The following is a 13129-nucleotide window of genomic DNA, read 5'->3' on the forward strand; positions in this document are numbered from 1 at the left end:
CTGGCTGGTGATGCTTGCTTGCAGTTGTTGTGGCATCCTGGGTTGAGTGCGATGAGTGCTGTTGGTGTGTGGAGGTGGCAGGACCAGGGGTCCTGGCACTGGTTGCGGTCGGGTCGCAGATGGGCGCAGACAGGCTTGCCTTAAGTGTGGCTTTGGCGCGCCAGCGGCGCGGCTGCCATTAAGTAGGGAGTGAGGGAGGAGAGAACAGCTGGGAGGCGAGAGCGGAAAACGGCATCAGGTATCGTGACTCTTCTACTGGAGGAATTGGATGACATTCTGACCTAAACTAAACTTTTAAAAAATTGCTCCTACCGATGCCAGCACATCCTCTGTCCTCAAAAAAGCATGTCCATCCACTCTTATTTTATTATTGAGAATTCCGAGACCCCATTTTTGTGACCGCTATAAGTGACATCCAAAACAATAACTCAATTGGCTCTATTTCTTTCTCGGTACAAACTGTCTCACTGTACTTGATTAATTAATGTTGAATTTCTAAAGGCGCACTTAACTTGTGGATACTGCTCCTTCTTTTAATGTTATAGTACGCACCAAACACTTCGATTCTCAAAACTCCTCATTAAACACTTTTTAAAATTTCTGTGGTAGATTTTCTAAATGAGTATCGGCCTCATCCACATAATATTTCACTCTTGCATCATACCATGAACCACCTGTCTCAATCAACTCAGTCTCTCTCTCTCTCTAGGTCTCTACTGTTACTTAGTATCATGTCTTACATTCCTTGGTGCAATAGATTAAAAATATCCTGTCCCTTCTCTGTGACATGAATAATGTTACCTTAGAAACTAGAACAGGCCACAAAATACCCAGCCACATCAGGCTATTTTCTGTGCATGCTGTGGATGTGACATCAGGTGACCCCAGTACACAGTTATACCACTCTGTGTCAAATGTTTGTTTGGAAAGAGTTGAAACCTTGGCTTTTGAGTCAATATCAGCTCTGATGTCCTTTCCCAATTCATTGCGACACTCCTCATAACCTTTGATGATCCTAAGACAAAACAAGTTTGTTGACCCTTTCAACCACAGTATTCTAATCATTTTAAATCAGTCATACCTCTGTTTTTCCACCACATTTTGACACATTCTAGGAAAGTGACTTACTAGACCACACTTCTTACAGGTTTTATGTAATTATGGATAAAGCTTTGAGCTTTCATCTTTTGAGCATTCATCTCAAATTAGAGATTCTGCCAGCTGGCCAAATTCACCCTGTGATGCTGAGTGTTGCTATGTGTGTAGCCACACTCTCACCTGCTAACTGGTCCATTGAAAATAATTTCAACCCCCTGTATACATTTTTGTTAAAAATTGCTTCTTACTCCTTCTAACTGCTTCTTCATCATTTTTATCTAATGCTTCACCTCCCCATGGCAATATCTCCGCAAGATTCGCTAAAACTGTGTGACCTTCCAAATCTATCTTCCAAGATGAACATTTTCGTACTGGCCCAAAACATTGCCCATCAACTGCACCCAAACACACATAAACCATACAGTACCACTCCTTCCCTTAACAGAAAAGACAACAGTAACATTTATTGTGAGCAGAGGTAATGCTGTGCTTATTAGTCGGTTGCTACTGGTTCTTCTGAAAAGACCTTCACTTCATTAAAATGGTTTGCTAACCAGATAGTCCATTTAGCAAGAGAGCCGCTACACAGTTACTCACACTGGTTAATATGAAGCTCCTTGTAAAATCCTCCTATATCGCACCCATTTGAATCTTGGATTGCCATGTGAATATTTCCACTAAGAGAGAGAGCTCAACTCACTTTAGTTTCTCTCTGGTGCTCTTGGAAACAGGATTCCAGAAAGAGAAAGACAGCTACAATTGTTTTGCCACAGCTGAATGAACTGTAATAAACCCCAATTTTCAGGGTGGCATGCCAGCTCTCTGTTATAGCCTTAAGCTGGTTGCCTTTTCTAAGTTACATAGAATGTTGTACTCCACTGTTCTGTTCCTATATGATGATATTTTAGGTGGGCATTCCAAGGTCAAATAGTTGCTCACCGGCTGGTGAGGGGAGAACCACGCTTGGGTCATCTCCTTGAATAAAGCTCAATTCATTTATATACATTGAGCCTCCTTCACAAAGTTTTTGTAAGCTCCAAGAAGATATATACAACATACCCAGCTCGGAGAATGGGAAGGTGTCTCTCTTATACTATTAAGAAAATAGGAGAGCAGTCCGGTTTCTCACTCCACACTATAACTAGTTCTGCTCATTCAGATAAAGAGTATTAAGAGTCAGACAACCCTGTCATAGTAACTCATCTGCAGGCAAAGTTCACCTTGGCCCTTAGAAACATTACAGTTGTTGATATTTTACAAAATAGGTTATTTATTATACATTATCAGAATTTAAGTAAGTATTACAGTAATCTCATCTGCCATAAGTGAACAAGATGAACATTAGAAATGCCTCCAACATTTTACATCACACATCCCTACTTCTCATTTTAAATAGGTCAGCTCCCTATCTAATCTCTACATAGATGGTATCAGCCTCAACATTTTTGTTTTGGCTGTATGGTTATTAGAATGGCCTATTTACATGGTACATCTGGTAGGTCCCGGCATATATTAGAAAGCCATCGGGCCTGCAGTAGAATGGCACTTTGGAATATCTCCTTAGCAGTCAGTCTTCTTGTAGGCCCCCGTCCGATTCTAGGTACTTTGCATATGTCTTCCTCTAATGATTCTCTATAGAGAGGGTACTGAGAAATCTTGCACAGCTTCTTGATTCATCATTCCAGAACACGAGCAGCTCTTATTTACAGGGGTATACTGAAGGCAGGCATGTGTTGGTTGTCATTTGTATTTCCTTCCAAGCCTGATTTGCGCAAGGCCGGATTTCATTGCAGCTGTAATCATTGTACAGAGTCTTGAAGCGTTCATTGAATGGAAAAGTGTGGTTCTCTGTATTGATAGCACAACTAATGTCAACTTGTGGCTCCTAAAGTATTCTTTGTCAACAATATGGAGATCACTCACATGCACCATTACCATTACCATTCAGAATATTCGTTTTATACACAAAAACACATATGCAAATGCACACAATCTCTTTCTCTCTCTCCCTTCTCAAACAAGTAGTTTGTGTTAGCTCTGTAGCTTACCTGTAAGTGGCTCTCCTGTGTGTAGCCCATCCTAATATATTAAAAACTTTAGCTTAGTTGAATTCATATATGTATACAATAGTTGAAAATCGTGTACATGAAAAGAAAATATGTATATTTTCAGAACGCAGATTCTGATGTTTCTAGATAAATGGTTGCATTTCCATATTTATTGTTGACATTTGAGTGATAAATCATTCTGCCTTGTGCAGACTTCTTGCTTATATTACTTTGGTGCCAGGGGCATTACAGCTGTGACTATATATATGACCCACATAGAGGCTTTCCAAATTGATCATCTTTTTTTACCTTACTGCTGGCAATCCTTCCTGGTGCTCTGAGGTGAACACAGCTGAAAACCTTGCATGGATTGGTCATTAAAGTAATCTTGTTGAATGTGGTCACTACTAAAACACTAATAATAATAATAGCTCAGGATACTTTTCAGTGAACATAAATAGCTTTTATTACGGAAAAGGTTATAAACCCCTGAAGTTGGTGCTGTTATGCCGGCATACAGCCAGACCTGTCTTGTATGTAAATATGTGTTCCCAGAAAAGTCTTGCCACATGCGACAGAACAGCCCTGGGAAAGAGCTCAGTAGAGTCTCAGCATTGCTTCACAGTGAAGCCTCTTAATCATGAGGCCGAATCCTTTTGCTCCTTGTTTGGTGGGGCCCCTGAAGCCACTGCAGCTCATGAGCCCTTCTACGCCAACCAGCACCACCCCCCTGCCGATGTTTCTCAGCGATGAAGGACAATCCAGAGCCTGTTTCCACCTCCATGCAGCTTAGAAGGATAACCTCTTCATTGTGGACAGTGAGCATGGAAGATTCATACAGTGGCCTTCTTCACATATGCTCTGCTTCCAGAACCCACTCTTTGCTAGTATTACAAGAAGTCAAAATAGTCACGTAACTCCAAGTGGCAGCTTTAATCTGGACTGTCCTGTTACGTCCACCCTTGTTCTCTACTCTGCTCTCTCTTCTTTTAACCATTGCCACGCACTCCAGTACTCTTGGATATGTGAAAGAATAACAATACATGGCACCCAAAACCTGGATCTGACGCAAGTACTACACTACTGGCATGAGGAACACACACCCTGTGACACTGATCCACAAGATACAGCGTTTAGTTTAACCAAGGGTCCCGGAAAACTGCAGCTATAGACTACACCTAGTTGATTAGCAATGTCAGTTAATATTCATCATGTGACATCAGCATGAGTGAGTTGAGAAGAATACTACCAGGCATATGTTAACTTAATCAAAAGATTCAGAATTGTGGAAAACAGGCTTTTTTGACGTAAGCCTTCTGGTCTACCCCTGGACTTTATGGCCGAGTATATCATTAGTGATGAAGGAAATTGGCAATATTTTGAGACAGTGGCCCACAGCATCGGTTAGAAGACACTTCCCAGATCCCTCTCAGCATTACAATATTTTCATGTGGCCTTGCAGGACCCATGGGCATGTTCTGCATTCTCACCTTTTGCAGTCAAAAATAATAACTGGGCAGGTCCTTTGAGCAAGCAGAACAAATTCTTCCCTGGAAGCTCAAGCCTCGGCACACCAGTGGTGCTACGCAAAACACAACTTTGTGGAGGAAAAACGGGTAATGGGTTGTCTTCACACCAAGAATTAAGTAATTATTGACAGCTTTGGAAAGACGACCAGTTCATACATCGCGTGTCCTTGGGAAGCCCTTTCTCAGCTGAGAAGGGGTTGGGGCGCGGCGGTAGTTGCCCTTGCTCGTACCACGCTGTACCCGACAGGTTGCTGCTGTTTTCAGAGCCCATCATCAAAGCGTGACTCACAGTGAGTGAACCGGTGAGTCACAGCCTAGACCAGCGTGGAGGGGCTCCGACTCCCTTACACCAGGCTCTCATGTTTTACCACGATAAACACCATCAAAGCAAGCATCATCAAAGGCTGCGTTCCTTATAGCTGCAGCACAGGACCCTGGAGACTATGTTGACTCGTTTCCCGGTGTGCCGGGCTCATGCCTGCAGGCGCAGCGCAGAGCGCATCGCAAGCTCGTTACATTCGTATCTAGTGCTTGCGTGAGGCCTCCTCGTGTCTTTTAATTGAATTATCAACGGATGAAAACACGTCCAGTCTATAATACATACTCTTATTACACGTCTTATTTAGGGCATTTAACCATGAGCCGTGAAATATATCATCAGAAGAAATGTGCTAATTGGCTGCCGTAGATAGTCAGATGTTTAGTGAGGAATGACACCTGTGCTGAGTGGGCACATACAATGTGCATCACTGGACACAACACAAAAGCAAAAAGGGTACTTATCCGGCTGGTACAACTATAACGGAACATTTACAATCAAGCGGTGAGCACTGATAGCCAGGATGCGCTTTATGGCAAGTGTAGAATCAATGCGCGTCAGAAAGTATCACTTCTGCAAACTCAACTTGAAATACAAACTCTGGATAGGAGATTGTGGTTATTTGTTACAGCGGGGCTGATCTGCATGTTTAGATTAATACCTTGCAGCAAATACACTTGAATCTATCACCAATATTTTTTTAGAATTGAAACGAAATTGTGTTGATGCTGGGGTGATATCCAAGGTGAGGATGCGTCATATGACGTTACTAAAAGTACGTCACAGAATAAGTGCAATTTCTGACAAACTTTGTGCACTAACAAGGTCGCTGCCGCATGACGATGGTTCCTTTTCCCACTAAATAGGAAAGTTAACTCGAGAAGCCTGCACCTCATTTGATTCATCGCATATTTACCTCGTGAACTCCATTATAATTGAGTTAAAATCCTGTAAACATTAAGGTTGCTAGGGAGTGTCAGTTTTGCATTAAAATGTGTACCGCTGTGTACTAGTCCAAAAAAGTAGGAGACACCACACTTAAGCAACCATATGTGCCAATCGGTTAGCCCTTCCAAAAGGCAAGGCTTCTCTCGTCCCTGGGGTACTGCTGTGTATGCAGGAATGCTTGCCGCATCCCACAGCCATGTGGCAGGAAGAAACTGTGTGCTGGGAGTGTAAGCTTTTCTCCTCATGACGCCAAAAGAAAAATGAGTCAATAGGTCATACTAGTAAGACTTAGATGAGGTGAGGCCCATACTGGGAATGAGGATTCCCTGTAAGCATCTTTCATAGAGCTTCACTGGTATTAGAAAAAGGGTCAATTCTGTTACATTTGGTAATGTGACTTCGGATTTAAATTCATGTTCATTCATAACTAAATATAATGAAGGGGCTCAGGGAGTGTGTGTGTACTATATGTCAGTGATTGTGAGCAGCAGCTGGTCAGATACCATGTGTGAAATGCTTTCAATAGTGTAGATCCTAACATGCAGCATCACTAAAGTTGGTGTGCTAAAGTGATGCATAATTTGGAACCCCAATGATATGGTTTGGGTATGAGTTTTCATGCTGTGCCCATAACATTCTAAGCCACTCCCTTATTTATCCACAGCCTGCGACATGAATGTCCACAAAGTATGTGTTATAAACGTGCCAAGCATGTGCGGAATGGATCACACGGAAAAGCGAGGACGAATGTTTCTGAAGGCCGAGGTAGTAGATGATCAACTGAAGGTCACAGGTAAGACGAGGATTCTTCTACTACGTAACATACATAACAGTCTTCAGTCAATAAAGTACATGAGACTTTCTCATAAATGGGGCAAGAGCAGTAATACGATACTGGTGCTCACTACTGGTGGGCCCTACCTGCAACCACCGGTTCAAATTAAGCACTGAGAGACGCACCTCATGGTCTCACAAATATACACTATAAACCAAATGCTTAAAATATTTTTTTATTTGATAGTGAATTGATGACATTGTCGTGTTTTGCAACCCTTGTATTGTATACAATCCATACTATGACACCAACAACCATTTTGTTTTCTTTTTTTGCAAAAAACGTTAATATTGTGTATATAAATACAGGATATGTTCATTCTGTGCTGTTGAAAACTGTACATCGTTTTGGTGTTAGAAATTAAACTGTTAAGGTAACTCTGTAAATTGTTTACATATGCCCCCCTCTTCTCTTTGGAAAAAAGTGGGCAATATTTCTGATTGGCTGTAAGTGCCATTTGGGCACTATTACGAAACAATGGACTAGCTGTTCTGGTGATAAAGTACAGGATTTATGCCCCGTTCTCCTCAGTGGCACTGGGCACTGTACTTCCAGTAATGTCACTTATTCTTTAATTAGATCCCTGGAAGAGTGTGCGTGTGTTTGTAGATGCGGACACAGGTACCAAGATAGGTGCTGCATGCCACTAAAGCCCACTCCCAGCTTTTGATTTTCATAGTTCTTCAGGCCCTGTCCAATTAACTAAAACGTCAGGGGTAGTGGAAGTGACATCACACTCCCTTTGACCTTCACAGACATCCCAGGGTTAACAGTTGATCCAGCGCTTAGCCTCTCAACATCAATCTGTGTACAACAGAGGTGCTAGGTAGGTTAAGGGTAAGGGCTTTTGGAGCCCTGTTTACCCTCTGTTCCTACTATAGCTTTGATTGCCTGTGAGATGAGTGGAACCAGCGCCGTGTTGGAGTACGTGAGGGCATGCCAGGATTAGCTGCTGCTTCTCAGCACAACCTCCATTTGAAATCTATGTTTAAAGGCAGAGCTCTTTGGAGGTTCCAGAAATGTTAACCTGTACTTTCGGTTTGAGAAGACTTTAAGAGCCCTCCAGTGGAGCTCTACAGGCTGAAGCAACACAATATCCAGATCATGTCTGACTGGATTCAGAGAAGCTGCATGGTGGCCCTACCCAGTTAAAGACCAGCCTATGCATTATTTTGTCATCGTATTTTGGAAGATGTGGGCATCTTCCGCAACATGCTTTGTCTTGTTGCAGCAATGTGGGGAAGTGAAGTGTATTAGACAATTGATTCTTTGGCCGAAATATAGACTAGAAAAAAGACTCACTACAATTTCTGAGGTCCTGTGGTATCACTACAATTTCTGAGGTCCTGTGGGTATCACTACAATTTCTGAGGTCCTGTGGTATTTAGCTCCAGCAAACTCGTGGGCAATCTTTTCTCCTTTTATCACAACTCAAATTAAGCAACCAGGGATCTACTGATGACAAGAAACCATTGAGTCATTAAGCAGTCCCCTTTCTTGAATATGAGCTTCACGGCACGTTTTATGCATTGAGGATGCTACCTTGTCCCATTGCTCATGTAGTTGTCTAAAGGTAAGAAAGGCACAAAGGAACCTTAGTCTGTAAAGATTTCAACTGTCAGAGCCAGAGCTGTTAATGTACCGAAGGTGCGTGTAAATCAGACTGTACTGAGAGACTCCACTTGTGCTCTTTACAAATTAAGACCAAACGAAAAGTTGAAGGGCCTGATTTATATTTTGGTGAATGTGTAACGTGCAAAAAAACACAGTGGATGTGCCTTGCACCATAGATTTAGTGCATAGTATGCACTCTAAAAGCTAATATTATACAAATTGTGCTTAATAATTAGGACACTGACCCCTTTTTGTGGATGTCCTGCTTCCACTAATCTCTAAATCCACAACAGAGTTTGAATGAAATGTAACCCCCTTCACCCATGAGCAAAGTCTCAATTTGTGTTGTGGTGGAAAGTTTTTCTGTCAAAATGAGTAATGGACCTATTCGTAAAAATTGGAAATTTACTCATGTATATCTGGTGGGTAAATATAAGACCTTTTTTGCAATTTAACATAAACTCTAGAAATACCCCTGAACTCATGAGAGATTTGTATTGTAGCCCAACCCAGTGTACCTTAGAAGGTTGGAAGTCTTGGTGGACCAGTGCAGATATGAACTTGTGACATTGATGTCAGACATAGATTCCTGTAGTAAGTGCATTTCTGCACTTAGACATGAAACCCATCTGTGCTGTCAATGCTGAATATGTTTTCACTCTTCCTATAAATGATATTAGTTAAAAAATAATGTATATTTGTTACCATGAAGGGTATCTTATAACACCATTGTAAAAGATGTTTACAGTTATTTTGCTGTTTTCTATTCCGGTCATTTAACATGAATGAATGATTTCACATTAGTAAGTTACACAAATTTCTGTGGGTTATGGAAAGGTTAGAGTAGACTTTTTATTGGTGTTCTTTGGGTTCCTGTGACATCGGATCTAAATCTCAATCTCAGTGAACAAATTTGTGCTTTTACTTTTGATAATGTTGACCGATTACCAAAGGGACACCAGTCACCTTTGATATACTCAGTGAAGTGGAATTCATTTTCCTGCCTCTTCTTTCCCTTTGAACTCCCCCTTGAAGATGCTGTTTCATTCAGAATGTATGCTTGGAGAATTTGGCCTTCAGTTCTCGTGTGTGTGGGCGAAAGCATGCTGATGTTCTCTTCTTTCCGACTCCCTGCAGGGGTCAGCTAGTTACAGCATATTAATGTACCACCCAGTGTGTAGTGGGTCCTCAGCGTGAGACGTGCAAGTGAAAGTGAAGAATATTACACTGTACCCGGTATATCGACATACTGTAGAAGTGCAACTTTGCTTTAGACTAATTTCAAACCACTAAACACTTAAATTAAAATGATGAAATTCAGCTTTTCCTAGCTTTAAAAAAGTTGGTTATTAGTTGGAAAGGGTGTTGGCCCTTCTCAATTGAAGTCTGCAACCTTCCGTCTACTGCCCAAAACCCTCCTCTTAAACATGCAGCTGCTGCAATTAAATGTACAAGCACGGAATACTGAGGCAACTTAATCCTGAAGCCATCTCGGACCTCTTCAATCGATTTAAAGCCACTCTCTGCCCCTTCAGCTCACTCTTGCAGCTTTCTGCTTTCTCCCTTTGTGATGCTTTTTCGTTTTTCTTTTCCAACGTCTTCCCCAGATGTGTCTTTTGCTCGCAGTAAATGCTTGACGCAGAGAAATAAGTGCCAGCCCTCAAAAAGAAATGCCGGTACTCTGCACTGGAAATAACCAGCACAAATGAAACACTGGTCTACTGGGACCCAAGTACCTTGTTATAGCACTTGATTCTCACAAGATTGTGAGGCAGAACAGTCCGAGGGCTCCTCAGTGGAGGTAGGGTGTGTAATTACCCCAGTCCACAGGCACGCAACACCCAATAAATTTTGTCCAGGCGGTGCTTTTACCTATAAAAAAGGAAACGTATTACAATGCACACACTTCTCAATACCAAGCATTAACTTACAAATATCTACACGATTGCATTTGGAAATACCAGTGGTGACACCTTCCTTAACAGTTCACACCCCTAGTGAGCCCTGAACCCTTTGGCTACAATACCACCCACATATACTAGACACAGTGCAATGGGGCGTAGTTATCAAAAGGCAGGCATTCTGGCTTTGTCAGGGTTTCACCACATTAATGAAAGCAGATATATGTCACAATAAATCAATACACCATTAAAATCACCAAGGATGGTACCATCTTACAGTGGCATTAATACCTGCAGTGATTCAGTGCAAAGCTTTGTTTTGGTCCTGGTGGTGAGTTTTAGCAGCCAGGAGTAGTTTCTTCAGGGCTCCTGTTCTCTAAATGTTTCTATTTCTGCAGGAGCCTACTCTGTGTGCACCTCTTCCTTACACAACCTGTCTCCTTTTCTGGATGCCAGCACCTCTGCTGCTCCCTGGGTCTTCCTCAGCAGAAACCCTAGGGGCCCCAAGGAAGAGTATCCTCCATGTCTACACTTCTTAGGTCCTGTGGGTTCCTAGATGCTTGCAAAACACCAGTGTGTCTGCAGGAGTCAGAGGCCTCCTTCTGGAGGTCACACATTTGCAGGGCCAGATCATAGATGTTCCAGGAGAACCCTCAGGCTCCCCTCCAGCAGCTCAATCCCTCTACTGTTCCTCCAGAGACTTTTGGGGGTGCAGCACCATTAGCCATGGAGATGCAAATCCTAATCTCTGGATGCCAGCTGAAGTTGAAAAGTCCTGGAGTCATTCTCTGTAGTAGTCAGGGGTCGTCTCTCTACCAGCTGAGTATTCGTCTAGTGTTGCTTCTCCAGGCCGAGACTTCTCAAAAGTCTCTACTTTGCTGGTTTTTTTAAATGTAGGTGTGGGAAGAGCTTGAAGCAAGGCAACTCTGACTGATCCTAGGGTAGTACATCATCACTCCACCCATGGCTCAACCCTCCTGCACAGCATTTAGGGAATTTCCAAGATCATACAGTCAAGTGTTTTTTGAAAGACCTCCTTTGACAGCCTAGGCCCTGCCCCTAACTGCCACAGATTCTTGGTACCTTCTCTCCAAAACCTTGACAGGCAGCCCCTCCTGTGATTGGCTCCAGAGGTCTGGCTACCTTCTTTTGTTTCTGTTGGGGCGACCCTTCCTGGACCAGCAGCCATATGAAAAGTAAGTAGCACATACAAGCAGATTCTGATCGTAGCCTCTCCTCTCCTAGGAGTGGGCCTAATAACTACTTAATGGCTTTACTGTGTGGGGAGGTCTTTGATGCTCCAGCTAGCCGCAGAGTAATTAACTTAGTCCAGCAGGATGATTCAGAGATGTATGTTAGCCAGAGCAGTGTTAGATCTAAGTAAGAGAAACATGATAAATCTTGAAGTTCCAAGAGGATTGCAGATCTGTGGAAAAGAATATCAGATCTGTATTCAGTATGGTGATTTAGCATAATATTGCTGTGTCAACCCACGTCTCTAGGCCTAACTGTGGCAAAACTGTAGGTTGGTGAAGATTTCACCAGTAGTGTGTAATGCAGTGAAGCACACTCACTTTTCCGTAGACACTACAGATGTAAATATTGACACTATCAATGCTTCATTTTATAAGGCCTGTCCAGGTAAGTACCAGTCCCCATGAGGTCCCTTCTGCAACAGGCCACCTGTGCGCAGATACTGTGGGCTGAGCTAGACGGTAGTCTCAGATGCTCAGGCCACACTTGTGTGCACATACGTGTTCATACAAATTCACATGTAGACAGACCAGAGCCTCTTACACTAGCTTCACAACAGAGGTCATTATCTTAAAAGGTACACACTGGCAGTGATCACTCCTGATACATTATAGCAAAGCTTATTGTGAGTGAGAATAAGTTACAGCACAATTCTATAAACCAGGTAGTCCAAAAAAGTGAAACATCTCGGGGGAATTAAATGAAACACAACCCATTTCAAGCACCAGCACTCTGCAGGCCTTTGGCTTGCTGAAATTAACAAGCTTGTCCTTTTGGAGCATTCCGAAGTTGCAAAGGGCTAATTTGACTAAAACAATTCAAATATATAAATTGGAAAAAAAGAAATTACTTCGCACCAATTATTTTTCTCAATCAAAAAGCACAGGACAGGTCCTTTTTTATTATAATACAATTACATGCTTTTACTCTGTGCCTTCTACTGCAGTAGAAAGGAAATAACCTGGGGCATGAGATGCCTAGTACAACATAGTTTAATCATTACACCTCACTTTAGAGAGGAGGCATAAGAAACTGTGTGATGCAAAGTCACCGACAAGCACCCACTTTTTTCCTTCTAATGTTACAAGCAAATTCTTATAATAATGTTACATTATAGCAACAGTGTCACCTCAGTGTGTTTTGGCAGCCTACGTTCAGCAGTTGGACAATGTCCAGTAATGGCTGCGTTTTATCCTGTTTTGGGAACCATCACCTGATAGCCAGGGGCGTAGTTTGGTAAGTAAAATTAGGAGGGAGGTGAGCTTCAGGCTTTTCAACTATTACACTAGCATATAATTAGAAAATACATTATACAACAAGCAGGGTGCATGAGAAGGACCTAAGGGGCATTGGAAAGGGAGAGGAATACAGATTGGCAGGAATACCAAGTGAGATAAAAGGCAATATTTTGTCAAATAGCCAACATTTTCGAGGACTTTCAAAAGAGAGAGAGAGAGTGTGTGTTTTTGTCTGTGTGTGTGTGTGTTTTTGTCTGTGCGTCTGTAAAATTCCTGGTGAAATCCGACACCTCACCATACCCGACTAAAAGCACTTGTACCCAACTATTTATAGGAAACCACATG

The 13129-nt window shown here is 42.3% G+C and overlaps 1 protein-coding gene across 2 annotated transcripts in view; it reads left to right on the plus strand.

Moving 5' to 3' along the window:
- PRKCA (protein kinase C alpha) overlaps positions 1 to 13129 on the plus strand; it is a 1238381-nt gene that overhangs the window by 652397 nt on the left and 572855 nt on the right. For both annotated transcript variants that reach the window (XM_069199886.1, XM_069199888.1), the window contains exon 5: positions 6607 to 6735. In XM_069199886.1, the coding sequence (XP_069055987.1) occupies positions 6607 to 6735 (129 nt within the window). The remainder of the gene's footprint in view (positions 1 to 6606; positions 6736 to 13129) is intronic.

This window comes from Pleurodeles waltl, chromosome 7, assembly GCF_031143425.1.
Source record: "Pleurodeles waltl isolate 20211129_DDA chromosome 7, aPleWal1.hap1.20221129, whole genome shotgun sequence".
Classification (NCBI taxonomy): Eukaryota; Metazoa; Chordata; class Amphibia; order Caudata; family Salamandridae; genus Pleurodeles; species Pleurodeles waltl.